Source organism: Fusarium solani (assembly GCF_023522795.1).
Source record: "Fusarium solani strain SB1 chromosome Unknown bctg00000005, whole genome shotgun sequence".
Lineage (NCBI taxonomy): Eukaryota > Fungi > Ascomycota > Sordariomycetes > Hypocreales > Nectriaceae > Fusarium > Fusarium solani.
In genome coordinates, this window is record NW_027072153.1 from 2006555 (window position 1) to 2020956 (window position 14402).

Here is a 14402-nt window from a genome sequence, read left to right on the forward strand (position 1 = left end):
TCAGACATGAGCTCATCAAAATCAAAGTACAGGATTGGGTGTCAGGTGAATGCATTGCTTGAAGTTGGAGAGACCATGGATGAATTGGATATCGCGATTGTGAGAAAGACACCAGCGGCTGCCGTTTTCGGTGTTAGGTGCATCAACGTTAACGGCAGCTGGCAGCGCTAACTCGAGCTCCAGAGTGCAGCATGCGGAAGGTGGGGAACACCCTCGATCCATCGTGCCTTCCACTGGAGGACAACTCAATCAACAAACGCATCCGTCTCCAAACGTAAACCTTGTAGCCAACGGCGACGATTCTTTTTCCCCTGGCATCCATTCCATCGTGGATTCATGCATTCATCCGTACTTTGCCTGTCCTGCTGAAATGCACGCCAGCACATGGAATCACACGGACTCGGTCGATGCCTCGATCACTTGGCGGCCTCTTCAAGACTCCATCGTGATGGTTGCGCACGCGCGCTCGCTGAAGGGGCTCTCAACGAGCTTCCATTACCTAGGTACTGCTCTGCAAAAGTCCAAGGTTCCTCTTCGTCATCTGTGGCTGTGACTTCGACGCCGTACCTTTTCAAACGTGTTCCTGGCTCCTTGACAAGGGCACCATGACCTTCCGAATCGGCATCAACCCGCGACGCTTGTGCTACGCAAAACACTCCATCCCATTGGAAACCAGACCGACACACAAGCACATACCTCGTTGGGGATACAAGTCGGTGCCACCACACAAAGCATGCCCAGAACGAGGGATGCATCGCGATAGGACAAGTCGACGTTAGGGAAAGTGCCAGATCTGCGAGGCGCAATGTGTGTGCGACCCGGCGTGCATGATCTCGAAAGAGCCAACAACCTCATCGGCGCCAGTCCTCGCTCGCTTGTTCCACCTCTGCAATGCACACGGCCTGCTCCAATCGCGACTCAATCCTTGCGATGCTGGGTGAGGGCTTGTGTACCCTCAATAGAACGTGGCGGTTGGAGATGATGCCCGTTTGGTGCCCGCTCGAACCATAGGAGGCTTCACAGCTTCCAATTCCAAGTGAGAATATCCCCATAGAGCCATTTCGCACTGCAAGAATACTAACAGAAACAAGGGCACACGAGTCTGCCACAAAGAGCAGTGCTTTGTGGCGAAAACCTTGGACAGGTCGTTGTCCTGGGCACCTTGTACCAGTCCTGTCTGCTGTTTGTCAAGCCTCTGTGCGGGGGTTATCGAGATTCCCCTCGGCTTGAACCGAAGCGCTGCGACAAGTGGCTGCAGAACTGGGCACAACCATCGTGGTGCAATACCGTCCTCGTGGGCTTGGTGACTAGCCTGGGCACTCTTGGAGGATGCAAGATCTCAGCAGCCTCAGTCAAACGGGTGACAAGACACCTGCTGTTTCTCAAAGGACATGATCTTGGGCCCTGCAATTTACCTGAGGTGCCATTGTCCAACCACTGGGCCCCAACTCCCAACGCCGACTTTACCATGCCTACCTGTCTGTCAACGCCTTCAACCTGGAACCCTGGAGAAAAAAAAGGATGAGGCACGCCATTGACGAATCTTGCGAACCCACGAGGCCAGTCTTGTTTCCGCACCAGTGCTCCCACCACCTGCGGACAGGCTAATAGCACACCGTTCTCGCGGCTCTGTACCGACATCTAATGAAAGAAAGGCGGCCCAAAATAAGACATCTTTCTGACGGGCGATTCTAAAATTGACATTCAACGCTCACAGTTACAGTTGGGTCGTCCAGCCACCGCCTGTCGGTTCATAGAGCACCGAGACATGCACGTGTTGGCCATCTGAAACAGAGCTGCCTGACCCTGATCGTTGGAAGGGTCTCAGCACATACAGCACGGCATCCCCAGTCTCAACACATCTTGCTGGGGTTCGACAGCATAGCAGACAGAAATGTCGGACCCTTGGGACTGGGTTCAGCGTGTCGTGTGCTTGGGATCAGAAGAGCGTACGACTCGAAGCACGAGCATGGCTCGGCAAGTCTGTACGACCTCGCTGAAGATGTCTGATAGACTCGTACGACGTCTCAAGCGAAATTGTTGGCGAAGAGTCGCGTCGTCTTGCGAACTCGCCCCTCAGCTATCTTGGCATGGAGAAGGCAAAATGACAGCAGATAACCGTCTAGCAGAGTGGACATCCGAGTTACAATGGCGGGGTGGTGGACTGAGATCTTGTCCCGCCTCCACGAGTTCTTGGTTTAACAAGTCGCTTCGCTGGGGTCGGGTAACCGCTTCATCTGATCAGAACCCAGATCTGATGCTTGGAGATCAGGCATTCTCAGCTCGTCATCATCGTCCTTCCCATTCTGCTGTGGCCAACTGGAGTCTCCGTGCAAGGGGCGGTTGGCAATGGTGATAGAAAAACATGCCCTCGGCAACTGTCGCCTCACCCTCGAGCATCATGGTCGCGAAAAGCCGTGGATGGATTGACGGCCGAAGGGATTCGGTCTCCAAGTGTGGAGACTTCACAGGGGCGCCGGACACTAATCAACTCCTACCCAGTAAAGGATTGTGACGACACTCGAACCGCGTTGTTGTTCTCGCCGAGCGAGCATCTAGTTCGTGTTCACCAAACTCTATGCTGTAGGGCGGCTCCCTTGCGAGCGGCCCGCGTGCCATGGCCCTCACTAGCATCCCAATGGCCATACCGCAGGACCTGACAGCCCCGTCTCCCAGCAAGCTGGTGGCGGCCTCTGAGCAAGCTCGGCCAAGCTAGGCGCTGCAGGCATTGGCGATCACTCTAGCTGCTGTTGCACCCCTGGTCAGAGATTAACCCTGGTCCCCTGCGCAGATCGCACACCCGCCCCTCACCCTGGAAGTCCAAATTGAGCTCGGCTCAGCGCTCTCTCTGGCCTGAGGATACTTGATATCTGATCGCGCCGGGAGGGATGGGATTGAGATGCAGTACAATGTCCTCCTCATTTCCATGCCGCCCGTTTGGGAGCCCCTCAAGAGCCGAGGTGGCGTGCTCTCAGAGGCCTTGTTGAACCGAATCCTGGAGTTGTCATCCCACGCCACCCCCCGGCGATGGACGCACCATGTAATTTGAGTAGTAAACTGGACACTCCACACATTCAGATCGAGCCGCGTCGCTTGCTCAATTGGGCGACATGAGTGACGGCCGAGGGCTCGCAAGTCACCCCGAGTTCCCGACGCGCTGATGACTGGCCTGTGGAATACCTGGTCTGTACGAGATGCCCGTGGCCAGGCCTCATGGCGCACCAGGACGACAAGCACAACCAATGACGCCGCGGATGCTAGAGATGGGAAAGATTGCGTTTGATGGAGCCACAAGCTCATCTCTCTCTGGCAATTGGAAGGTCAGGCTGTATAAGACCAACCGGCATTCCCCACATCGAGATGCCGCTCTGCCTACTTCCCGATTGCCTTGAATCAACTTGGTCGACAACTGAAGACACACGATATTAAGACTCGTATCGAGGAACACGTGCGGGACGACTAGCTGAGTGAGACCACACTTGGAGCTCGCTTCCAACGACCCGACGTTTCTTTTGCGGGTGCCAAAGCGGCAAAAGGTGCCAAGCTACGGATAGAGGGAGGTTTAAATGCAAGAAGGATCTGAGTTGGGACGAGTGAGACACACACGATGGCTCGCGTGAGTCGGGTCCATTACTGACAGGTTTGTCTAGGGAATCGGCGCCACGACTATCGCTATCTCGAAACAAACGCTGGGCTTCAACGGGCAAGGTACGAACGGCTCCTTCAATCAAAACGCTCTCTTGTTCAGATTCTTGATTTCCTTGGAATTCTCGTCTCCCCATGACCCACCCTGACATTGTTGTTGTTGTTTTGTTTCCTCGTTTCTTTTCCCCGCTCTTCAGCTCAGCTTCACGGCCTCTCATCATTTCCCGGCCCCCTTTATTATTATCATCCCAAGCTCGCCTGAGAGCCAAGACGACCATCTTGGAAGGCTCCGGGCAAATCCGCGGCAATGGCGTCCCACCCTTGTCGGCCAGTCTAGTGAGCGCGAGGAGCCAATCTGGGACTTTTTGGTCGACTAGTCGAGCAGTCCCCCTGCGGCGCTGGTATCCAATCCCAAGCCCAATGGGGGCCACCCGACCAGTGGTGACGCCAATGTTAAACCGCTTTCTACATACGACTGCCCTCTGCGAGCTAGCTGTCTCCTATTTTCTTGCTTTCTTTTTCTTCTCGACTTTTCTTGTCCCTTTCCCCGTTTGGCGGATGATGGCTGGGGGCACCATCTTGGTCCTGCTCCCGCTCGAGCTGCAGACGGGACAGAGGGGATTGCATCTGTTGGCTGCTGCTAGAGGCGTATGGGGACACGGGAGGATGTGGATTGAGCGCAAGCGCGGGAGGAAGGGCTTCAAACAAGGGAGGGATGGTTGACCGAGAGGTTACTTGCAGGTGCCCCAAAAGCAATGGGAGGCTGATCGGAATGGAGTTGACAGATTTGACTCAGAAGAGTGCCGGCAAAACGATCATCGATCACCCTGCCCATAACCACTGGCCGACAACAGACGGGCAAGCTTGATCCTTGCTAAGCACCACGGAACCCCAGTCCTCCGAGCAGGCAAGCGCCAGGCTGTCCCAGCGGTGCTGACGATAGCCCGCCTCCTTTCTGGCTGGTGCTGCATCATCATTTCGGCGCAGCGACTGAGGTGGTGGTGGACAAAGTTGGACCCTTGACGCGAACACGGTTTGCCAGTCACCCAGTGGGTGTGGTGGTCTTTTTGATCTGTTCCCCCCAGCGACTGATCGACAGACAGTAGCACCCGAAGCTAGATTTGACGGGCCACCTGCGAACTCGACCGCAAGCCCTCACCCGACGTTGTTTTCGAAACCCGAAGCATCCAGTGCTTTTAGAGAGCCCTGGCAGGCTTGACTGAAGAGAAAGGTGAGTTGGCTTCTGTTTGGGTGCTGTCCTCCATAATCAACCCCAAGCCCATCCATCAACCGGTGTCACGATCCCAGCAAGCTTAGTGAGCTTCAGGGATACGTACCGTCAAACAAGACGCTCGGGAGTTCATAAAGGGAAAACAAAATGGAGACGGGAAGGCGGAAGACGGGAACGGGTCCAGTACGGTTAGGACCGCGCCCTCGCCGGGGTCTTCACAACCCTTCAACCCTCCCTCAAAGCATCGGGTCCCACCGCTCTGCTCTACTGAACTTGGGCCTGCATAGCGCTCTTCAGCGCCCAAGGACGCTCTGGGCTCGCCCTTGACATCCAGCTGATGCCGCCCGCGCCGTGCGCCATGCCCACTACCGACACCCCTGCACACCACTATCGATCCCCGGCTTGCCATCCTACCAATCATGGCTGACCAGCTATAGCCACACCCCTAGGCCGTCCGATCGACTACCTACATGCACATTACGCACACATTCGCATCGTTCAGGCACGTTCACAAACCGTTCCTTTTTGCTTTGGCTCTCAAGTCCATCTCGTTTCTTTTTTAGTTGCGCTCGAGTTGAGCCGGCCCTTGTCTGTCAAGAGAGGAAACCCGTTTCGAGCCTAGTCGGCCTCTTCTCCCTGCTTCCATGGCCTGTCCTGCCGTCTGCTTGTTCCCGATCATCGTTCTCCATTAGTGATCACGCATGGTCCACAGCATTTAGAAAGGGGTGTGCGCGTGTGTGTGCTCGCGCACGCGCTTCTATGGGCTTGCGCTGCTGCGTCCTGGTTGCCGGCTGCTCCAACATGGCGTGCCATGACCACCGAGATCCTTGGAGACCTCGGGACGGCTTGTGGGCTGTGAAGCAGCAGGATCTCGCTGGGGTAACACATGATGATGCCCTTGGCAGAGCCAGTCGTCTCTTGAGCAGGGTCACGCTTCGTGAGGCACTTCCCTCTCTCGACTGCCTAGAAGCCGCTCAGCTCCATCTTCTCCACCATTTCCCGAGCTCATGATGTCTCCCTCTCCCCACCCTTGATTGAGTCTGCCATCACCCTTGCATCCAGCTCTGAGACACTTGGGGATCTGGCATTCAACGGCCAAGGTGGTCGACCTAGTCCCCCCCAGATGTCACAACACTGACCCTGACCATGGCCTGGCCCGTCTGTTAAGCCCGATGCCATGACTGCCGTGGATGGGTCCTGTATGTAACGTACTGTACAGTGCTGCCCTCGTCGGCTCCGGCCTACTTTTGAGATAGACGAGTGGGGGTGGGCTCAGAGGGCAAGGGTCCCGGCAACTCGACATTGTCAAAGACCAAAAGCAACCAGACGGCCCTCCCTCTCCCTCTCGTTGCTTCCCCGTCCCTTTCCCACCTGCCATACACCACTCTTCATCTTCATTGGCTTCCTCCAAGGGAGGGATGGATTAGATAGATCGGGTCCACAAGTCCCGTCTACCTACTGGTCTGGTTTGGCTTCTCTTGTCCTTGCCTCCCCGCCCTTCGTTCGGTTGGGAGCAAATCTGAATCACCACCATCTCCTCTTTGACGCAGGGCAGAATATCTTGCATACGCCGTCCCAACCTCAAAAAGAAATGCTCCCTCATGTTTCTCATCCCTCATCTGCCTTCGACACCCCCAGAAATCCTCCCGTGCGAGACTCTGACTTTCCTAAATCTTGCCAGTCTGGATCACTTCGGTTACCCGCACTGAACCATCTACCCGCTACTGTTTGTCTTCCCACGCCCCAGTCTGCAATTCGAGTCAAGTTCCATCTGCGGCTTGACACGAACTTCTCTAGTCCCGGCGTCTTTGTAGCGCATATCGACGAACTTGAGCTGACGGTGAATAGGTCCGTGGGCCCTTGCAGTTGAATAGCAGCTTTGACTACTTTGGCGGCATCCGCTCGCTCGACCCTTGGTCTCAGCTTGCACCCGCGAATCGCATATTGGAGTCTAATCCTGCAAGGTACAGGAGTACCTACTGGCGATATCGAGCATCTGTTGCCTTGAAGGTAAGGAATCTGATGTGGCGAATCATGGTGGCCATCCTGGCCTCTTGGACCGCAGGCGAGGGTGATAATCTGACAGATTCTTCCTAGGCTCCCGTTCCCTTCGTATCATCACACGGCTATCTTGAACAAGCAATCCTGCCCGCCCCCATCTGGATTCCTTTCTGTTTATTATTCCTCGTCGACGTGTTCTAGCCAATGGGGCCGCGCATGCCTGAGCACTATTGAGCCGAACTCGCCGCGTCAAGGAGTCCCCTTCCCCAGCTCGAACAGCAATCTTGGGTCGGCGAAACGGAACTCCTTCTCCAAAGGGCAACCGACCTCTCCCTTCTTGGAATGCCAGTGTCTCTGGTCTGGATCGGAACTACGAATTGCCCCTCCAACCTCTACGCATCTCACCAGTAAGGAGCCCTCCATACACTCGGCTGTTTCAAAACGCCACCTCCAAGACGCAGAAGCAATTCAAGGGAGAGACTGACTGGGGATACCAAGCATCAGGAAGACATCATCCTGCACGTTGGTGTATGCCCTGTGCTAGATCAAATCTCCGAGAAGCAAGACTTGCACAGCGATCTTGTCTTGGCTGACTGGCCCCGCCGGATAAGACCTCGACGAGACCTGTTTAAACCACGACCACAACCACCTTCTGCGTCCAAGACAAGTGGTCTGCATTCTCCAACTCTCCTCCCTCAACAACCCATTTCCCATCAGTTCCCCTTTTCGACAGCTTGAATGTCTGCTGTCAAGTTCCAGTGTCCGCCCTACAAGCTTTTCGAGGTGAGTCGAAACCTAGACCTTGTTCCAACCCTCCCGTGACACGACGGACGAATCCCTCTTTTGTTCTTCGACGCCGCCCACAAGGCTGCATAGAGTCTCTCCTTCTGTCTCCCTCCCTCATCATCTGTCTTTAGACATCTCCCCTCCATAGTGTTTCGGGGCTTCAAACACTGACAGAGAACCCCTACCTAGCCTGACTACCATCCCCAAAAGCCAATAATTGTTGGAGTGGACGACAGGCTCGAGTCGCCTGACACGCTCACGCTTCGTTACGAAGAAGCTGCTCGAGCAGCGAACGGGGGAGACCCAAGAGGGGACTCCCCTCCTAGGCTCTTGGAGATGGCGACCTACACCAAGGCACAGCTGCCCTCGATGCATGGTGAGTAGACTGGTCTTAGTTCCGAGTGACGCAAGTCATGAGTGCTTCAGGCGGCAGCTTGAAGACACTAGGGGATAGAAGCTAGTATTCGAGCAGTTTGCTAATACATGACAGCCGGTTACGATGCAACTCGATATCAGGATGCCAGCTATGAGCAGTACTCCGCGCAGTCGTTCCCTACACAGCAACAGACTGAAAAGTTTGCCCAGCTGAACCAGCAAAACTTTGCGTCCAACAATGCCGCTGTTCCTCAGTATATGCCTGCAGGCCCTACAGTGCTGTCATGCCAGCCTACGACAGGTATGGTAGGAACCAAGATCTTTATAAAGCTGTCCTCGCAGTACGATCTATTCTCGCTCTCATCGCCGATGCCAATATGGTTTCTCCTGTTCGGATCAGAGAAGTGCACAGCGCAAGATGTGTCCAGAGATGTGCAAGACAGCTCTGGATTTCTTTATACCTGCAGTGGAGAAGCACCGCAGTTTTTGGTCACAGGCTGCGCCAACAGCAACGTGCCGCTGTCACTCCTTCTCGAAGGGCCTTCGGGAGAAGAGATCTCGCGGACCGTTGTAGGCACTTTTCAGTATTTTGAAGGGTCGGGAGATGACATCACGCGGTCAACTAAGATACCCAAGCATGAGGACGCGGCACCTGCCCCTGCAGTAGATCAGCCGAGTACCTCGCCCAAGGCTGGCGAGCCTCAGCTGCCATCGGAGCCTCCTACAAATACCTACGAGTATCCAGCTCAACAGGGACAGTATGGCAACACATTTGCGCAAGGAAATAACGATATGCTTAGCACATACAGGAGCACGAGCTTCACCGACCCTCACTACCACCGGCGTCCGGCGGCGACGGCGGGATGGAGCCCATACCCGAGCACCCTGGGGAGCACGGGGAGAAACTCAGCGGCAGGCTTGGACCCGACAATGGCGGGACGCCCAAACTTGACGCCACTGCCGATACCATCCTCATCTCAGTCTGGCACACCGCAGTTGATTCGAACAAGCACCATCGCCAACAGTGCTGGAAGCAACTCGAGCTACCATCCCATCTCTCTTTACTCGAGCAAGGCGGTGCTCAAGATTGCGGGAAAGTTGGAGACCATGGCGGAGAACTGGACACAGGAGGAGTGGGAGAACCGTCGACGCATCGTCCTCTTCCGTAAGACACAGAGAGGATCGACCCTCAACGCAACCTTTCAGCCCGTGGGTGTCCAAGACCGACCCCCAAACAGTGTCTGCATTTCATGCATCTGGTGGGCTGAGAAGAACGAGTGCTACGTCACTTCGGTCGACACTATCTATCTTCTCGAGCAACTGGTGGCCGCACCAAACCGTTTCAGCGTCGAGGAGAAGAACCGGATCCGACGCAACCTTGAGGGCTTCCATCCTCAGACAGTATCCAAGGCCAAGGCAGAGAGCGAGGAGTTCTTCAAGATTATCATGGCATTTCCTAACCCCAAGCCTCGCAACATCGAGAAGGACGTCAAGGTGTTCCCGTGGAAGATTCTCGAGTCAGCTCTCAAGAAGATCATCGGCAAGTACAGCGCGAGCCCCAGCAGCACACTCCCGCCGGCCAACGTCATGAACCAACCGAGTGCTCCGTACGCTCCGCTGCCCACGCCTCCTGGACCGGGCATGGCTTCACACACCGACCCTCACCAGCAATACTCCCTTCCCCAGCATCACGACTCAATTCCCTCTCCCCGGTCGCTATCGGGTTCTCAGCCAAGCTGGACCCCATATGCCGCAGCACCAGGATACTCGACAACCGCCTCTCGAACCCTTAGCCCTGGCCTACGCAACTCCAGCCCACAGCAGCCGCAGCCGCCCCTGCGCATCACCACCACGCCCCTGCCGGCGGTTTCGACTTACGACAGCCGAAGTGGAGGATACGGGGCGACAGGATTACACACGCCGATTAGCCACCACCCGCCTGCTGCGACGCCCCCAAGATGGGACCCTACGCCCGCAACATATCCCGAGAGCTACCCCAGCCTGACATCGCAGACGGCCCAGCCAGTCTACAGCTCAGGAGGATACGGCGAGCCGGCACCCAGGGCATGAACAGGCTACAAGGCCTTGTCCCCCCGTCATTATCGGATGACCACTCAGGCCCAGCCTCTTCAGCTCGTGTTCCTACCTTCAGACCTTGATTCACCGTGTCTGGAGGCCGTATTGGACAGCCTCGTGAACATTGGAGAGGAGGGTCGCGGGGGCGAGTCAGGTGTCGTGGTGCACACCAATCAAGGGCCTTGCCAGGACACCATCTCGGGTGGGAGGCAGCCCTCTCAGCTCAACAGTGGCCTTGATATGCCGCCTTCAGCCTCTTGAAGGTGGGGAGTGATGGCGCCATTGGTCGTGCAGGTGGTGGCTGTGATACCTGGGGGACGCACGATACGCGCCGTCCCCCCTTGGCGGCTGGCCTGAAGCTGCCTACGACGACCAAGACGACGTCAACACTTTGTCTCTCGGGGGGTGTCGCAAGTCTCGGGCTCCGTCCACTTCTCTAGCGTGTGCTGGAAGTGGTCATGGGGTCGCAGCGGCTCACCATGTCAACCACCCTTCATGAGCCGGCGCTATGGCCAGGACTATTCAACCTTCCTTGTCACTATCAAGCCTAGCGGCGGCTGCGGCAAGGAAGAAATGGAACCAGTCCAACCACGTCTTGGCGGGTAGATCCGTCAAGCACAAACAGGGATCAGCTGTGGACTTCTTGGCTCGGCCACACCACCACGCCCGGGCTTCTCTTCTGAGCTTCTTCTGCACGGCGCTTCTAGGCGTCCTCGCACGGATCCATCCTTTGGATCAGAGTCGTCATGCTCAAGTCATTATGCACCTCGACAAGGATTCGAGGCTGCATCTTTCCCCTTTCATATTATGTTTTGCGAATTAATGATGCCATTTCGGTCATGTACTACGGTCCGGTATTATAGATTTCGACCGTTTTTGCTCTTGTATTCCTGATTCAATTTCCTTATTCGGGACTGGGTATGTATGTCCCTGGGATCTAGTAACATAGATGGTTTGTTCATGTACTCGTATGGAAGGCTACGAGATAGATGGGATGGGTTAGGACAGGATAGGATGGTCGGTATTACGGATATGATTGGAATGTCGAACAGTGGTTGTCATGAAGGAATGGGTTCAGACAGGATATGTGTGTTCGCCCCTAGTTGCTGGGATTTCATGTTTGTTCTGGAGGATCTTCATCAATAGGCATTATACCCTTTGTGTGCATTCATTCCTACCTTCGCCTCATGTTTTCGCATTGTCTCTTTACTTGGTCTTTCATGGATTGGTCTTGGGCACGTAGACGGGCAGGGGCTTTTTGCATCAATGGGAAACGGGAAAACACGCGGAATTTGGGAGGAATGGGCACCATTCTACGATAGATTACCAGGTACTGGGTAATAATAATCTCTGGAGCAACCGTCACGTCCATCACACTAGTGTTTTGATTGAGGGTCTCATGGTGAGTGGAAGGCGGAATGACGGGTGCATTCCATTCGGAGATGTTGTCACGGGAGCTTCGGGGCGTAAGATGATATGTTGGCTTCGTAGCAGACAGACACTGGGAGAACAAAGAATGGAAGGTTTGATTGCGACGGGTGACGGGCGGGCAGAAGTTGAGCACGGCCCTTGCTGGCTTGATGTAAGTTTTCTGGGGAGGAGGGGGGCGGCCGCGTGGGATGGGCGGGCGAGGCATGTGGTGAGATTGCGCGTGGGCGGTGAAAAAGATGGAGGGGCGTGTCACACGGTGTTGTATTTGGAGTGGAGTATCTTGTTTTGTTTTCTTGGGTTGAAATGGAGGGATGGAAAAGGGAGAGAGTTGTCTGCTTGTGGTATGGTCTGTTGATTGTTTGCTGCTTTGGAAAATTGTTTACGAGATTGGGGTCTAGGTGGTGGCTCTCAGGGGTCTCACGTGACTTGCAAGCAACAGCCAAGCAAGGACACCCACAACAATTGCATTGTATCAAGTATTGATCATGGGTTCTGTGCATTTAGTTATCGCTTGTGCTAGATCTCATTTGGAATTGTGAAGTTTAGTATTCTGTGTCTATTCCGTAATCTGATCATTGCTAAGGCGAATAGTCGAATAGAGCATGGGATGGGGAGTCTAATGGCAGGGGGTTCTGATTAGCAAGAAGCAATAATTAATCAAAGCGAAATCAATGTGCACTTTACAATAGGGACTGGCGATTCTTGTGGATTGAAGCCCCATTGCACCTCGATCAGTACAAAGTCGCTAAACCTGTATCGACATGTGAATTCACGCAGGTAGATGACAACTTCACCCGGTTTATACTACTCCCATTTTGTTGACTAGACCCCTAGTCAGGACTTGATTTTATTTAGACTCTATCTTACCTGGTCGAGATGCCCGTGATAGCGACTCTGATCCATGCCAGTGATAAACTTGAGTATCCAAGCCATTAACCATCCAAGCAAGTGATAAACCCCCGGACTACCATTAAGATTATGCCGGGTTTTTTGCAATAAACAAGATTGGAATACCTCTATACCAAGGAAGGCAACGCTTTTTCAGCAAAACCCTGTATCACACCATGAACCTCATCACTATAACCCTTAATTCTTCCCCTACCGATTTCAAATGTCAGGAGTTATCCAAGCCATGCTGAGCTCGACTTGCATGATAGCAATGTATGACCCATGGAAGCTCGAGAATCGTATCGCCATTGGTAAGAAATTTGTTGATTATAATAGAGGGGACCATCGTCAATCCTCGAGTTTGAACTGTGCTTGATAAGTTCAAGGGGCAGCAATCCGGAATCAAGAGTGCCTTGCGATGAAGCTCGGAGTGGACTCTTGAGAATTCTGAGCATTAACACCGATTACACCGTTTTCCCTCTTTGAAGTCAAAATTCATCAGGCTGAACTCCCAGTCCTCTGCCAGGCAACTTTCCAAAGGTAAGTCTGATGGTTGGTCACTGACAGTGTCGTGATCTCAGGATGATTTGCACGAGGTTATTATCGTTCTGCCGTAGGAGATTGTGCTGCCTCACACTAACTGGGTTTTGACACTGCTGGACAAGAGCACGAATCAAGGTGTGGTAGAGCGCCATCTTCCTCTAGATCATGTACAGTGTATATCAATCACAACAGCGAGCCCTAGATGTAGACTAGGCGGCATAGAGTGAACTGAAGAGCCAATGGAACGTTCTACCTTGACGGTACAACTGCAAAAGCGAGTATTGGGCTCACATGAGGCTGCGTGTCGTTTTCTGCCAGTGCCAAAACAACGACTAATCTACAGCATTGTATTCACTACCATTAAAACAAGAGATAAACCCAACACTTTTCCCCTTGTCTTGATTTAAGCCGCATTCTGCACCTGCACCTCACCATTGGCCAGACCAAAGTAGGCGGCGACAGGCTTCTGTGCTTGCAGCTGCTTGCCCAGCTTGACGGCCTCGTCGCCGTTGAAGCCATGGAAGAGACCAATCTCGACGATGCCGGGCAACCGGACAAGCTCCTGGGCAAGGGCGTTGATCTCCCAGGCGCCGTCCTTTCCTTGGCCGTCGACCTCGGAGGTGATATCCTTGGCCAGGAGCAGGGGAGGGAAGGGAGCGTCAATCAGCCACATGCCGTTGTCAGTGACGCACTCGCCAGCCTTGCTGGGGAGACCTGAGCGGACGACAGGGTTGGGGGAGCCCATAGCCCGAAGACGGGTCAGGACATCAGGGGCAGCCATAGGGAGGACCTCGATGGGGATGGTCTTCCATGTGGTGCACAGTCGGGGAGACTGCTTTCGGTAGTCTATCGATGTCAGTTTCTCTTACAGGCATGACGTACTCAGCAAATGCGTACCAGCCACAGCGATGAACTTCTTGGCCGCAATGGCAACGAGCTTCTCCTGGAACAGACAAGCACCGCCACCCTTGATAAGGTTGAGGTCTTCATCGACCTCGTCAGCGCCGTCAAAGGCAACGTCGAGGGCGACAGGAACGCCATCGACGGTAGGTCTCTCGTCAAGGTTGGCCAGCTTCAGACCAGCAGTGCGGATGAGACCCTTGGACTGGCTTCCGGTAGGAATAAAGGTCATGCCACCGTAAAACTCGGGTCCCTTGCTGACAATGGCCTCGACGACGTAGACGACGGTGCTGCCGGAGCCGATGCCGACAAACTTGTACTCGGGGAGGAGGTGGTCATTGACGGCCTGATAGGCGGCCTGCTTCTTGGCCGACTCGACGAGGTTTGCTGAAGACATGGCTCTTGATTGAATTGTGCTTGCAGCTGAGGCTGAGACCTTGGCTGGACCTGCGTATGAGAGTTGATGATGATATGATGGTGGATTTGTCCGGCGGCGGGCGCAGGTGTTGTTTATAGATGAGGGGTG

At 54.5% G+C, this 14402-nt stretch overlaps 2 protein-coding genes across 2 annotated transcripts; one reads left to right on the top strand and one right to left on the bottom strand.

Moving 5' to 3' along the window:
- Window positions 1-7615: 7615 nt before the first annotated feature.
- Window positions 7616-10108, top strand: MRS44_009080 (uncharacterized protein; the record flags this gene model as incomplete). The annotated part of the gene is made up of 3 exons (XM_046278584.2): window positions 7616-7660; window positions 7853-8039; window positions 8154-10108. 3 exons carry the CDS (start codon window positions 7616-7618, stop codon window positions 10106-10108), a joined length of 2187 nt encoding a protein of 728 aa, XP_046132544.1.
- Window positions 10109-13379: 3271 nt separating this feature from the next.
- Window positions 13380-14273, bottom strand: MRS44_009081 (uncharacterized protein; the record flags this gene model as incomplete). The annotated part of the gene is made up of 2 exons (XM_046276405.2): window positions 13380-13822; window positions 13874-14273. The coding sequence occupies 2 exons, from the start codon at window positions 14271-14273 to the stop codon at window positions 13380-13382; spliced, it is 843 nt and encodes a 280-aa protein (XP_046132545.2).
- Window positions 14274-14402: the final 129 nt, after the last annotated feature.